The sequence below is a fragment of the Notamacropus eugenii genome, chromosome 1 (genome assembly GCF_028372415.1).
Source record: "Notamacropus eugenii isolate mMacEug1 chromosome 1, mMacEug1.pri_v2, whole genome shotgun sequence".
Taxonomy (NCBI): Eukaryota; Metazoa; Chordata; class Mammalia; order Diprotodontia; family Macropodidae; genus Notamacropus; species Notamacropus eugenii.
The window spans coordinates 102,209,885-102,224,221 of record NC_092872.1 but is presented as its reverse complement, the minus strand read 5'-3'; the positions used below and the strand labels follow the sequence as shown (position 1 = coordinate 102,224,221).

Below are 14,337 nucleotides of genomic sequence, written 5' to 3'. Positions count from 1 at the left end.
TGTTTCACCTATATAGAAACTATATTCTTTCTTTTGAAAATCCTGTGGTAGAATGAATTAGTTTGTAATAAACAACATTTATTTAAATAAGCAGAGGCTATGTTCATCTCAGAACTTTCAGCACAGATAAATTCTTTGAAATGAATCTAATAAAGAAGAAAAATAAGATTTTAAATAGGTTACCTTAAATGAAGGTTTTTAATTATCATTAGAAAATTTATCCCACTTTTTTTTTCTCATGATGTTTTTGTACATAAGTTCATTTGTCTGTTACCTTAGTGACTATAATGCATGGCAATGAAACTATAGGGAGACATTATAATAAAGGTATTAGTAGCAATAGTCAGGCCCAGGTAAATCATAAAATCTTGCTAAGGCACAATTTCCTCATCTGTAAAATAGAGTATAATAATGCTTGTATTATCTAATTGATAAGGTTGCTGTGAAGGTCAGATGAAATAATTCATATAACATACACTTTGTAAACCTTAAGAATTATGTAAGTGAGTTGTTACTACAATAATCACAACTGACTTTTATATAATAATAATACACTTAAAAAGCACTTTAAGTTTTGCAAAGCTCATTGCAAATACCTCCTTTGATCTTCACAGCAACTCTGAGAGTTGAGTGCTATGATCATGCACATTAAAGATGAGGCAGACAGAAATTAAGTGACTTGCCCAGGACCGCACAGCCAGCGAGGCTTCAATCTGAGACTGAATTTGAACTCTGGTCTTCCTGAATCTAAGTGCACCACTCAGTATCCGTGGTGCCACTTAGCTGCAAAGCTTTAAGCTTTGTAAAGTACTTTAAAGAACAACCATAATCATTATAATGGTAGAAAATTATAATGCCAGCTTTAAAGTTTACAAAGCAAAATACATGTGTGTAACATTCATAACCACACTGCAAAGTGAAAACTCTAGGCATTATCATCTCTATTTTCTAAATGAAAAAACTAGGATTCAGGGAATTTAAGTGACTCACCCATGATCATTGGGCTACTAAGCACTGAAGGCAGGACTTGATGAATTTTTTTTCTGACTCCTAATCTACCATTTGGTTGGCTACAACTTGTACTCTATATCCAGTGGATCTCAAGTTTTTGGTGTTAGGACCTCTTTACATGCCCCAAAGTTAATGCAGATCCTGAAGTTTTTTGTTTATGTGGATCATATCTATCAATATTTGCCATGTTAGAATTTAAAAAAATCTTAATAACATAATTAAAATAATTTTGACCTCTCAGATCCTGTGAAAGGGTCTTCGGGATCCCCAGGGTCCCCAGATTATACTTTGAGACTCGCTGAATTATGCCATGATCTGATATCAAAGAGAATGTGAAAAATGCTATTGAAGATGTAGAAACATAGGCACAGTGGCACATGTCTATAAGTCCAGCTGCCTACAAAGTTAAGGCTAGTTCTGAGCTGCAGTGGGCTATGCCAATTGGGTGTCTGTATCAGTTTGGCATTAATAGGAGGAAGGCACAGAGTGGGGACTCACAAAATAGTTTGATTAAGGAGAGGTAAAGTGGCTCAGGTGAGAAATGAAATTCCTGTTTTGATCAGAATGGATCAGGGTCATAAACAAGCTCTGAACTTTCAGTCTGATAGACCTAGTCTTCAAAAAGGGGGGGGGGGGGGGGAAGAAAAAAGTAGAAAAAAATGGTAGAAATATAGTAGCGTTTGGGAATATCTAAGAAAAGTGATCAAAGTTTTTAAAAATCAGTAAAGTCATACATGTAATACAAATAATAGCTCTAATTAAATGATAAATATGTTCCTCAAGTACTGTAAATGGTACAAAGTTTTTTTAATAAGTAAAATTGTATTTTAAAAACAAAGAGAAATGCTATATAGTAGAATTCCATTTTAATGAATTAAGTGAATACCGGCCTTGCTTCCCAACTATCTTATATATAATTGTTTTCCCTCTATTTGTATTTAGTCAAAGATAATCATGCTGTATTTGTTCTTCTACATGTAGTTGTTGCCTCCCCTATTAGAATGTGGGGCAGCTAGATGGTGTGGTGGATAGAGTGATGGACCTAGAGTCAGGAAGACCTAAGTTGAGATATAGTCTCAGACACTAGCTTTACGATCACGGGCAAGTCATTTAAACTCATTTGCTGCAGTTTCTTCATCTACAAGATGAGCTGGAGAAGGAAATGGTAAACCACTCAAGTATTTTTACCAAGAAAACCCCAATTGGTGCTACAAGGAGTTGGATGCAACTGAGACAACTGAACAACTGTTAGATTGTAAACCCATTGACTAAAGGCTTTTACCCTTTGTACTAGCACTCTGAGTATCTAGCATATTGCCTGGCTCCTGATAGGTGCTTAGTTGACTGATTGAAGAAATATTTGCTAATGGCCTACTATGTTCTAGCCAGGGGTGAGGAATCTGTGACTTCAAGGCCTCATGTGGCCCTCTAGGTCCTTGAGTGCAGCCCTTTGACTAAATCCAAACTTTATAGAACAAATTCCCTTAATCAAAGGATTTGTTCTGTAAAACTGGGACTCAGTTAAAGGTCTATATCTAAGGACTTAGAAGGCCACATGTGGCCTCTAGGCTGCAGGTTCCCTTCCTCTATCTCTACGCTGGAGATTTGATCAAGCAAATCCAGAGTTTTATACCTGCTTACTGCCTAGAGATATAGATCCTCTGGCTAACTTCTGAGGTCATCCTTGTGGCTTTCAAAATGTTAATATATTTGTTCTCAACTGTTTAGTCCTCAAAATCCTGAACCATGAATTGAATCTTCTGATAGATCTTTCATTTTCTTTAAAAAAAAAAATTTCAACACTGAGTGTCAAAAATCCCAGATTTTTTTTTGTCAGCCAAAAGTGAAAGAATTAACTATGATAACCAGCAGAAAGAAAAATGATTCAGAAAAGTCATATGACTAAGAGGGAGCATCTCTTCCCAGGTTTCTGTACTCACCATGTAATAACCTGGCAGCAACTTCTGAAGGAATTCAGCTTCTTTATGTTGAACTGTTTTGATGATAAACTCATCGTCACTAGTTACAAAAAACAAGGATCCGCTGGCCCCAGGGTTAGATAATTCTATTAAAGGCTCACTGCAGATGGAATACTAAGGAAAAGACAACAGTGTTAGCACATAAAACCATCCTGCTTTCAAGAAAGAAAAGCAAACTTGAAAAATTGTGGAATGTGCCTTTCTTGAGCTTCAATAGCTATTCTCCCAAGATAGTAAGAAGGACATTTGTATCAATTCTCATATTTTCCCCCTTCTTAACCTTCATAATCATTGTTGGGAAGGGGAAAGTACCGACATGCAGGATGGAAATACTTTCTACCTGAGTCTGCATACTCATTACCTCCGATAAAGAACGGACATCTTGCACTTTAACTGAGAAACAAAGGACCTTCACAATTCAGGAACCAAACTGTGTGCCAACTAATATGATGAACAAGGTTCCATCTTCTAAGAATTACTCAATAAATGTTGGCTAGCAACAGAATACGGTGTGTCTTCGATATGCTAATGCTGACAGAACCGACTGCTGAAAACCACTTTATTTTAATTATTAGTTTTATTATAATTGATTGTTTTATTCTATTGATTATGATTTTATTATAATATAATTGATTATGATTATATATAATAGAATCATTAGCATTATTTAATCATTACACATCAGATCTAAGCTTTAAAAACTATTTCCAATTTATCCTGCCTACAACTTGTTTGTACAGTTATTTGCATGCTGTCTCTCTTGTTAGACTGTGATAGTTCTTGCCTTGAAGGGACTATATACTACTGACACATAGTAGGCCCTTGAGAAACGTTTACTAATTAGTTTAGTCGGTGACTAAAAATAACATACAAAATCATAGATCTTAGATTCAGAACTGGAAGGGGATGTAGAGGTCATCTAGTCCAACTTTCTCATTTTAAAGATGGAGAAAGAAGCTGAAAGCCAGGGACACTTAAATTACTTGTTCAAGGTCATACATGTAGCCCTTAGAACAGCCAAAATTCAAACCCAGGTCATTTAACTCCAAAGCCAATATTCTTCCCACTGTTTTCAAGTATAATGGTTTCTTTCACTGTGAATTAACTGTTTCAAATGTGTTATATCAATGGGCAAATATAATTAGAGCAAGTATTGACCAAGCACTACAATGGCAAGCTACATGCTGTGGAAGACTGAAATGGCCTTAGATGATGATGGACTTGTTGTGGGGGGCAAAAAGGATGCAAAAACATGAAAAATTCACTAAGAATATAAGGCACCATGGGATAAGCACCCAAGAGGATAATTTTACATATATACCTATTTGAGTCTATTGGTAGCCATTTCTGGGACTGTGGGTGGAAGGGGTGGGAAGGGAAGAAAAAAGAGAGAAAAAAGAAAGTTCCATGATAACTTAGTTGAATATTTGGAGGGAACAGCAAGTTGTATGTAGTATATTTTCATGTGCAATCATCTTTTTTTATCGTACTGTGTTATGGAAATGTTTGCTCTGTTCCATGAATTGAAAATAAAATAAATTTGTGATGCAAAAAAAAGAGAGCGTATAGACAGTCAATATTATATATAACAGACTACCCCATGAGGGACAATCAGGGAAGGTTTCATTTAAAAGGTAAATTTAAACTGGGTCTTTACAGATGGGTATGGAGAAAAGGAATCTTCCTAAAATATCATCTGGGACACAGTAGTCCTCTGTTGGTAAATTTTCAATGGCTCTCTAAAGTCTTCAGAATGAAGCCCAGATTCCTTACCTGTTACCTGAGTCCCTTCAAAAGCAGGCAGCTAAGAAACTCTTCAACCTTATTTCTATCCAATAAGCATTTATTGAGGGCTTATTATATGTAAAGCCCTGTACTAGGTGATAGGACTATACAAACAAAGGAATATGTAGTTAGAGGGCTGTTGTTATATTTGTCCTTTGTTCTCAAAGAGGACCATGACATCAAGAGGATGATGTGACTTGCAGTTGACTTTGAGTTGAGTGAGGGAGGACTGTGCAAGGTTACCAGCCTCACTTCTCCTCCAGAGCCATCTGGGTCCAGAGCCATCTGGGTCCAGTGGCCTGATATTCATCAGGACAGCTAAAGATGGCCCAGGATGCAATGTGATACCCTGGCCCTTTCAGATAAGGTCTAATTAGAGGGTAAAGAACAGCAAAAAGTTCAACTGGTTTTGTAAAGGGTCAAAAAGAAAAGTAATTCCAGAGTAGAAATGTGGAATTGGGAAATCAGGCAAGGTAATGGAATGACTGCAGGTAAGAATGCAGAGGTTTAGGAGTAGAGAGATCCTGGGAGAAAATGAAGGATTAGTAAACTGGAATACTTGGGCATGATGATGAGATTAAGGGGCAGCGGAGAAAGAATGAAGGTCTTGGGATACTTTTCTTTTTACCTGTGGAATTTTGAGATAAAAACTGCTTTGATAACTTTCCCCCACCAAGCCCCTCACCCCAAGAAAACTAACAACTTAAATATATATAAATTATTCAAAACCTAAAAAAGGTAGTTGTTAAACTCTTAAAGAAAATCAATATATTCATTTTTCCACCTTTTCTCCCGACCAGTCTATCGCATATACACATTGCTGACAGTCACACTAAGATATGAAAAGGAAATGACAAAGGAAACAAAATGGATCCTGTAAAATCTTAGAAGGGAATCCAGGGAAATCATAGAAAATCGTAAAGAAACATGCCAGGTGTTGATCCCGTATAATTAGGTGATAAAGCTGAAAGATGGTTTCTGGTGTGTACAGATCATCTAAAATATGGACAAGCATAACTGACTATATAAGGGATGAAGTGTAAAGAAAACTTAGAAAATAGAGGATAGCTATCTCCCTTTTAGTTTTAAAAAAGAACAAAACCATCTGAGACAAGAGCAAATCTTGATTCCTTCATAGAGTTATCAAGTAGCCAGTTGAAAAAAAAATGGGGAAAATTAGACTGATTAATACAGGATTGGGACCTTAGAAATCCTGATGGTTATTTTTATGTAATCCTTCAAGGAACTAGTCCCTTCTGATATAACGAAAAAAGATACAGGACAAAGATTCTGAATGTAGAAATAAAAGATTGTTAATAAAGAAATCGGGGTGGAGGAGGGAGTATTTAGAGAAAAATAGTATTCAAACTTGCATTTTTAAAAAGCCAACTTATGCTATCAGCAGTGATGTGGTATAGTGAATTTTTTTTATCATGTATTTGGTTGTCAATTATTCCCCTACTTTCTCAACATAATTAGCATGTTAAGATAATAAAAGCAAAAAAATGCAAAATGTTTTAATAACTTTTAAAATGAATATTTAGCATAGTATTGTGTGCTCCATAAATTTATATTTACAGGAAAGTGGCTGTTACACTCTAGAGTTCCCTGTCTTCTGACCCCACATCTCTTTGGAACAATTGTCTGAAAACTGGTTCTTTGGTATCCTATCTTTCAAGATCAAGTGAAAAAGGAAGAGGAGAGTTCTAATTGGCCATGGTCAACCAGCCCCTGTTCTGTGTATGTGGGCTTGTCTGTGCATCTTCCAGGCACTTCCACTTGAGCAAGCTGTTCAAATTTATTAATTGCCTTGCTCCTGTTTCCTGCAGTGCTCTCCCTATTTTACCCACTGGAGAAAGGAAAGCGACAACACAGCTGTGTCCTGCCAATGCAAATGAGCAGTGTAAAGTTGCCCAGCATCACAGAGATACTTTGCCTGCCTGCCTTTCTTCCTTTAAACAGCGTGGAACGTAAAACAGCCACCCTGCTGTTTCAAGCAGGCACTTCCTGAGACTGAAAAACCATCATTTAATGTACACTAGATGCTGGCACATGCACATGCTGGAGGTGGGAGGAAACGAACAGCTTGCTGCCTAAGGAAAGGTGGATATTAATTCAGCTTGGTTCTTTTTCTCCCTTTGGTGTGCGTTCATTTGCAAATGAATGAGGAAAAAGGGGCATTTGAATGGTTGTATTTCTCAGAGACACCTTTCCTGACTGCCTCACCGTCTAGTAGCTGCATGTTTCAACAGGAAACTTATAATCACTGTGCACAGGTGAATGTTATTGGGCTTTAGGAACCTAATGGAAGAATTCAGAGAAGCTGAAATGGAGATGCAACAACCTAAAGCTAAATTTGTTTATCTATATGTACATAGGAGAGGCCATCTGGTAGAGTGGAGAAGAGAGCTGGCTTTGGATTAGGGAGACCTGGGTCCAAATCTTGCCTCTGATACGTACTGGCTACATGACCCTAGATAAGTCCTTGAACATCTTAATGCGCCATGAAACTCTACGATTATAAGTTGAAGAGCAATTGTCAGTCTACACTGGCAGAGGGAGTTATCTTCCCTGGCAATTCTCTACAATGATGCAATCACAGGTTTGGACCAAAAAATGTAAAGTAGTTTAATTAAAACTATTCTTCAAGTACATTATAGGTTAAATAGATTTATGGGAACCTAACCATCATCATCACCAATGTTATCACAGACTTGTCATTAAGACACATGCATACACATGTGTGCACGAACACATATGACAGTGTGGCATAGTTTATAGAGAACTGGCCTCAGAACCAAGAAAACCTAAGTTCAAGTCCCATGTCTGACGTACACTGCTTGTGTGATCATTTAAATTCTCAACACACCAAGCAATTTCTAAGAGTCCAAACTGAGGAGCGGTTGGTGATGAGCCATATTGGTAGAGGGAATTTTCTTACTAGGAGTTCCTTATGCTACTGAAACCAGAGGTCCGGTCTGAACATTTCTGCTCAATATCTAAAAAACACACAAACGCACATACACACATGTATATCAATCACCATACACATGTCAATCATCTACTGCCACTTGATCCCATGCTGAAGCAACCATAGGGCATGTGTAGCTTAGCAAGTCATCATAAACTACTTTTCAGTGGCTTGAATCTGGCAGAAAGCAGAATGTATATATTAAGTTGTTGATGTATTTCCTTCAGTCATCACATCCACATATATGTCAAGAGGAATTTAGCTTCAATATTTCTGCTCCACTTAGAACTCCCTCATTCAAGTGTTACTTTTTAAGCTCAAGAGCCCTTGTTCCTTTGAAACAGATGGTCCATTGTGATTGGTTAGACAAGGAGGAGTTGCCTTGAAAAGCATATCAAATGGGGAATTTGTAACTCAAAATCAGTTCAAAAGTGAGACCTTCAGGACATAAGGAAGCACATTGATTTTTCAGCCTTTCAATAAGAGCCTCTTCAGTTCCTACACTTCTAAATCATTAGAAAGTATCCCAGAGTCCCAAAGCCTTAATAATGAGCTATGGGCATGCCTGAGACTCACCAAAGCAAGTCCACAAGGCTTTGGATTTTGATGAGTTCAGAGATGTCATGCCTAGGAAGATCTCCTTAGGAATCCTGGGATCAGTCAGGTCAGCCACATTCAGTCAAAGGTACACAGCAATTATTCCTCTATTTCCAAGGAACCATAAACATTTGGATAAATATAACACAACCAAGAAAACAGGTCAGCCCTTACATCTTACTTCTCCCTGATGATAACACCAATAAAGGCAGGGGCCATGTTTTATCTAAGCTTTTTATTTCTTTTGTTTCCTATTACAATGCTCTCAACACAGCAGAACATGTCAATAGGGTAACTAAACAAACACAGTGACTGCAAAAAGGCACATTTTCAGCCTATAACTTTTATTATCTAATTTCATCTTGAGCTTCACATAAATAAGGGAACATGTTTACCCCTCTTTCTCCATCAAATGCCCCACGGAAGCTACTTCAAACTAGTTCTTTCCCCCATCCTCCCATACTAGCTAGCACCTGCTTTCTATCAGAGAACCATGCCTCATACCTAACTGAGAATATTGAGACCATTTGCCATGAGCTTTCCTCTTTTTCCCTTCATTTCGACCTGGCTCCCCTACAACCTCACTTCATACGCTGCTGTCCTCTTCCATTCTCTCTGAGGCTAATCCTTTTACATAGATCTTTGATTTCATTCTCCCTCATCAACTCCTACATCTTGTCCCTACAATCATCTTCTTTACTACTCCAATTTCCAATCTCTCCCTATCTGTTGGCTTCTTGTCTGTTGCCTAGAAGTATCACCAAATCACGCTTGTTATTTTTTTAAAAAATATTTCTAGATGTTAATACATTCTCAAGTTATCTCTCCCCTCTCCTTCATAGCTAAAGTCATAGAAAAAGCTGTCTACACTCATTGCCTGAAACTTTCTTTCCTCACATGTATTCCCAAATTCTTTGCAATCTGGCTTCCAATCTTGTTCAATTCTTTCCAAGGTTATCCATGATCTCATAATTGTCAAATTTGATGAACTCTCAGACTTCATTCTTAAATTTTTTTAAAAATATTTTTTTCAATCCCATTTCCTACTTTTCAATGAGAAGAAAAAGAAAAGGAAAACAAAACATCTGTAACAAGTATACAACAATTTGTAGTGTTGGCCACCCCCTTTCTCTTGGATATTTTTCTGGGTTTTTAAAATATCGCTTTCTTCCTCGATTTATTACAACCTGTCTGATCCATCACAGTCTCATTTCCTAAATTCATCATTTGTTACAACTCTCTATGGGTGTTTGTATCCTAGGGCTTTGTCTTGAGACCTTTCTTCTCTATTTTGGTGATTTCAGCAGCTCTCATGAGCTCACCTATCAGCTCTTACAGATGATTTCCAGATCTATACATACAGCCCAGTTTTCTCTCATCAGTTCTAGTCCCACATCGACAATTACTCATCAGACATTTTGGCCTGGATGCCCTGTAGACACCTGAAACTCTATCTGTCCAAAACAGAATTTATCGTCTATCTTCTGAAACTTTCACACATTCCTACTTTCCTTGTTTCAGTTGAGAGTACCAACATCCTTCCAGTAAACCAAGTTGGCAACTGCAGTCATCTTCAACGTTCCCTTCTAGTTTTTCAGATGTTGTCAATTATACCTCCACTACATCTCCAGCATCTGTTCCCGTCTTTCCAATCATTTAGTCACCACCCTGGTTCAGGCCTTCATTTCTCAACGGCAGTCTTTTGATAGCTTCTTAATTGGCCTGGAGGATAAAATACTAACTCCTCCTTTGGGTATTTAAAATCCTTCAAATCCATCTCCAGATTATTTCCCTAGGCTTACTGCACAGTACTCTCCTTCCTAGGAATCTGACTTCCCACCAAACTGGTCTACCTGCTGTTGTCTGGATAGGAAATTCCATCTCCTCTTTCTAGGTTTTTGCTTGGCCAGTTCCCTAGGCATGAAATTCACTCCCTTCTTACTTCCATCTCTAGGCACTCAGATCTTCTTCCTTTAAGGCTCAACCCACATCCTACCTTTTACAGGGTCCTATTTTGATAACTGATAACTCAGGTTGCCAGTGTCTTCCCAGAAAATATTTTGGATTTATTTTGTATTTAAGTATCTGTGCTCATGTTGTTTTCTCCCAATAGGATATAAACTCTTTGGGCTATAAGCTGCTTTTGTTTTTGTATCTCCGATGTCTCCTTCACAGTAGGTGCTTAAACATTTATTACAGGAATGAATGAGTTTCTGCTTATGTGTAACCTATTCGCCTAAAGGCTGCTTTCACATTGTCAGATTTATCAGTGTATGAAAAACTGGTACCTCCTTAAGAATGCACTTGAGAAAGTATTAAGAGGTCCAGAATATGGCAGAAAATGACAAAATCCTGTTCTAACAGCAGAATCCTTAAACTACTATGAGCATACCAAGAGTACCCTAACCGTTCATATATCTTAGAAACTCTGAATTTCTGTGGGATGACCAAGGAGCCTATGGTTCCCTTCACAAACTGGGGAGCCTTAGGTTTCCTGACTCCAAGCTTATTGCTTTTCCCACTGTATTGTGTCAAAGCTGCTTTTTGGACCCTCCTGGCTTAGAGTGAATGTCAATAGTGACTGTTTCTGGTCAAAACAACAACCCAGAGGCTCCTGTCCCTCCCAGCTTTATTTATTTCTATTTAAAGGGGAGGGATGGACTTCAACCTGAGGTAAATCATCAATGGCCTCAGCATTGATGATGGTCTGTTGAGAACACTATGGAAGTGTTCAGCCCATCTCTCTAGGATCGTGTCCTTATCACTAATCAATGTGGCTCCATCAGCACTGAGTAGTAGTGATGCACCATAGATTTTTGGTCCATAAATAGCTTTCAGGGAATCATAAAAGTGCTTTGGATTGTTACTATCAGCAAAAAACTGAATTTCATCTGCCTTCTTACTGAGCCAGGAATCCTGCATCTCTCTAAGCTTTGCTTGTACTTTGCTTTTGATGGAATTAAATGCTGCCTTCTTAGAGGTGGATGAATTATCCTGCTGGTAAATCCTGTGGAGTTCTCATTTTTCATTTAGCAGCTTCTGAATTGCCATTGCCAGAGCTAGCTTAGTGTTTGGGAGGCTCCGAAGAAAAGTTTGGGAGAGAAGAGGTATTAGACTGACTACAAAACTGAAGGTCTACAGAGTCATTGTGCTGACCTCACTGTTATATGCTTGTGAAACATGGACAGTCTACCAATGCCATGCCAGGAAACTGAATCACTTCCATTTGAACTGTCTTAGGAAGATTCTGAGGATTATCTGGCAGGATAAGGTACTAGACACTGAAGTCCTTGCTAGAGCTGAACTGCCAAGCATTCAAACTATGCTTCAGAGAGCACAACTCTGATGGGCTGGCCATGTTGTTCAAATGCAAAATGTACGCTTGCCAAAAAGACTATTTTATGGAGAACTTGCCATGAGGCAGGCAATCACAGAAGAAATCTACAAGGACACTCTCAAGAACTTTGGATTTGACTGTGCAACATGGGAGACACTGTTACAGAACTGCTCAGCATGGCGTGCACACATAAGAAAAGGTGCTGTGCTCTTTGAGCAAAGCAGAATTGAGACAGCACAAAATAAAGGCAGGATGCGCAAATTTGCGCTATTCACCCCAAATATTCACATGCACTATCTGTGCCCAACCTGTGGTAGAGCAGTCCAAGTTCTTATTGGTCTGATCAGCCACACTGCAATTTCACTTTATCATGGTGATGTCATTTTGGTCCTCTTCGAAGACAAAGGACAACATGAACCAATCATTTAAAGGGGCCATCCCCTGACTATTTCTTAAAGAGGCCTATTTGCTGAATGAGTAATACCTCACTTTAAGTGAGTACCTGAAAAGGCCTTAGCCTAAAAGGCCAAAGTCTCCCATTACATCCTGGGCCTTCTTCAGTCATTCTGATGAATATCTGGTCACTAGATCCAGATGGTTCAGGAAGAGAAAGTGAGGTTGGTGGCCTTGCACAGCCCTCCCTCACTCAAAACAAAGTGAAGTACAAGTCATGTCATCATTTTTCTGATGTCATGGTCCTCTTTGGAAATGAAGGACAAACATAATGACCTGTGTCAGAGCAGTGTTGTTTGTCAAATACATCAGTGCTAAAGTATGCTGGAATTAAGTGAAGGCTTTTTTTTAAAATGAGAGTGCTTTTTTTTAAAAATGAGAGTGATTTTGTAGGTAGCAGGTAAAGAGCCAAGGAAGAGATTGAGAATTGGAGGAAGAACAGATGAGTTGTGGGGACAAGCTACAGAAGGAGACAAGGGAGTATGGGTTCAAGGGCCCAAGTGGAAGAGTTGACCTTGAAGAGAATAGAAGTAGACTGGGGTCTATGAAAAGACGATGGGACGATATGGCAAGGTCCTGATCTCTTGGTCATCAGATCAATACTATAATCTCCTTTATCCTCCCCTTCCAATGGTGAGGGCCACATGGGTGAATCTGTTGTTTCTCCAAAATACATCCTACAAGGACAAGTCCACAAACTTCTGAACTTGGTATTCTCATAGGTAACCCCCAAGTTTTGCTTCCTATGTCTTTTCCAATCTCCTTTAATTTAATCTCCTTGCCTTGGTTGTTTTAAATTTGTACTGTATATAATTTGTTCATACATTGTTATTCTATGTCCTCCTCTTAATTAGATTGTGAACTCCTTGAGAGCAAGGACTATCTTTTGACTTTCTTTGTATCTCTAGCACTTGGCACCGTGTCTGGCATATAGTAGGCACTTTATAATATTTGTTGACTGACCAACTGAAAAAGTTAGCTTCTTTGCCACGTAAGAAATTGTTGTTCCTCTGAGAGGCAAGGGTTTAGCAATGACATTGTCTTTGGACTCTGTTTACTTATATTTGAACATCTGTGCTCCTTGTTACTATCCAATGAACTCCAAATCCAATGGCCTTTTTTTTCTTTAAAGAAACTCAATCTATATTCTCCTTATATCTCTTTGGCATTTGGCACTATTTTATCCTTCTTTAAATATTCTTTTCACTTGGCTTTCATGACAGTATACTTCTTGGATCTATTATCACTGCTTCTCCATCTCTGCTCACATTTTCCTTCTGCCTTTTATATGTGAATGAATCTTAAGGCTTAGTCCTTGGCCCACTACCCATCATTTTACAAATTCTTCCCTTTTCCAACTACATATTTGTGTGAGGCCAAATTTTCTTCATATACTTAAACCAAAACAACATGTTGCAATGGAATGAATGTAAAAGCAGATGTGATATTCCAGCTTTCTTCAGTCAGAGAGTAAAAAGATTTGCAAATATATGTAAAACAATGCCACTCTTCTAATAAAATAATAAAAACAACAGCTAGCAGTTATATAGCCTTTAAGGCTTATAAAGTCCTTTACATATGTTAACCCATTTTATCCTCACAACAACCTTGTGAAGTAGATGCTGCTCTTGTTCCCATTTTACACATGGGAAAACTGAGGCTAAGAGAGTTTAAATGACTTAGCCAGGGCCACCCAACTAGTACACATCTGATTCAGGATTCAAATTCAGGTCTTCTTGACTTCAAGTCCAACACTCTATCCTCTGTGCCATCTTGCTGTCAACTGCTTATACATTTATTTCAAATATTCATCTCATTTGAGATGAACAAATACCATAGCACTGTAAAAAAGAGATTTTTTTGGAATGACTTCTTATTAAACTGAGGCCAAATGAGATGATCATTAAGAAGGTGACCGCCTTTTAGGTTTTTAGTTTGCTGCATTGATCAAATACTATAATTAAGTTTCTTCTTTTTGAAATACACGCAGAACAAGGTCTTCTCCTCTTTGACCTGTTGAGTAGATTTCAAAAGAAAAAGCTGGAGAAGACAGCGAGGCTACACATAGTGTGAAAAAGACACATGGACTTTAGGGGATGGAAAGCCATATAAATATAATCCATATAAATGAAAATATATCCAATAAATCCAACATAAATCCATAGTATGACAAAGGAAGGTGAGTATAATCTTTGTATTATGAG

General features: G+C 38.0%; 1 protein-coding gene across 8 annotated transcripts in view; it reads right to left on the bottom strand.

Annotated features, from left to right (window-relative positions):
• Positions 1-14,337, bottom strand: part of PIP5K1B (phosphatidylinositol-4-phosphate 5-kinase type 1 beta) — a 338,296-nt gene that overhangs the window by 125,881 nt on the left and 198,078 nt on the right. For 7 of the 8 annotated variants that reach the window (XR_011967427.1, XM_072611031.1, XM_072611030.1 and 4 more), the window contains one exon: positions 2,952-3,104. Coding sequence is in view for 7 of the 8 variants with exons in the window: in XM_072611031.1 (XP_072467132.1) it covers positions 2,952-3,104 (153 nt within the window). In the remaining variant the exon portion in view is untranslated. Of the gene's footprint in view, positions 1-2,951; positions 3,105-3,330; positions 3,554-14,337 lie in introns of those variants that run through there. The other variant, XM_072611074.1, reaches the window with a different exon arrangement.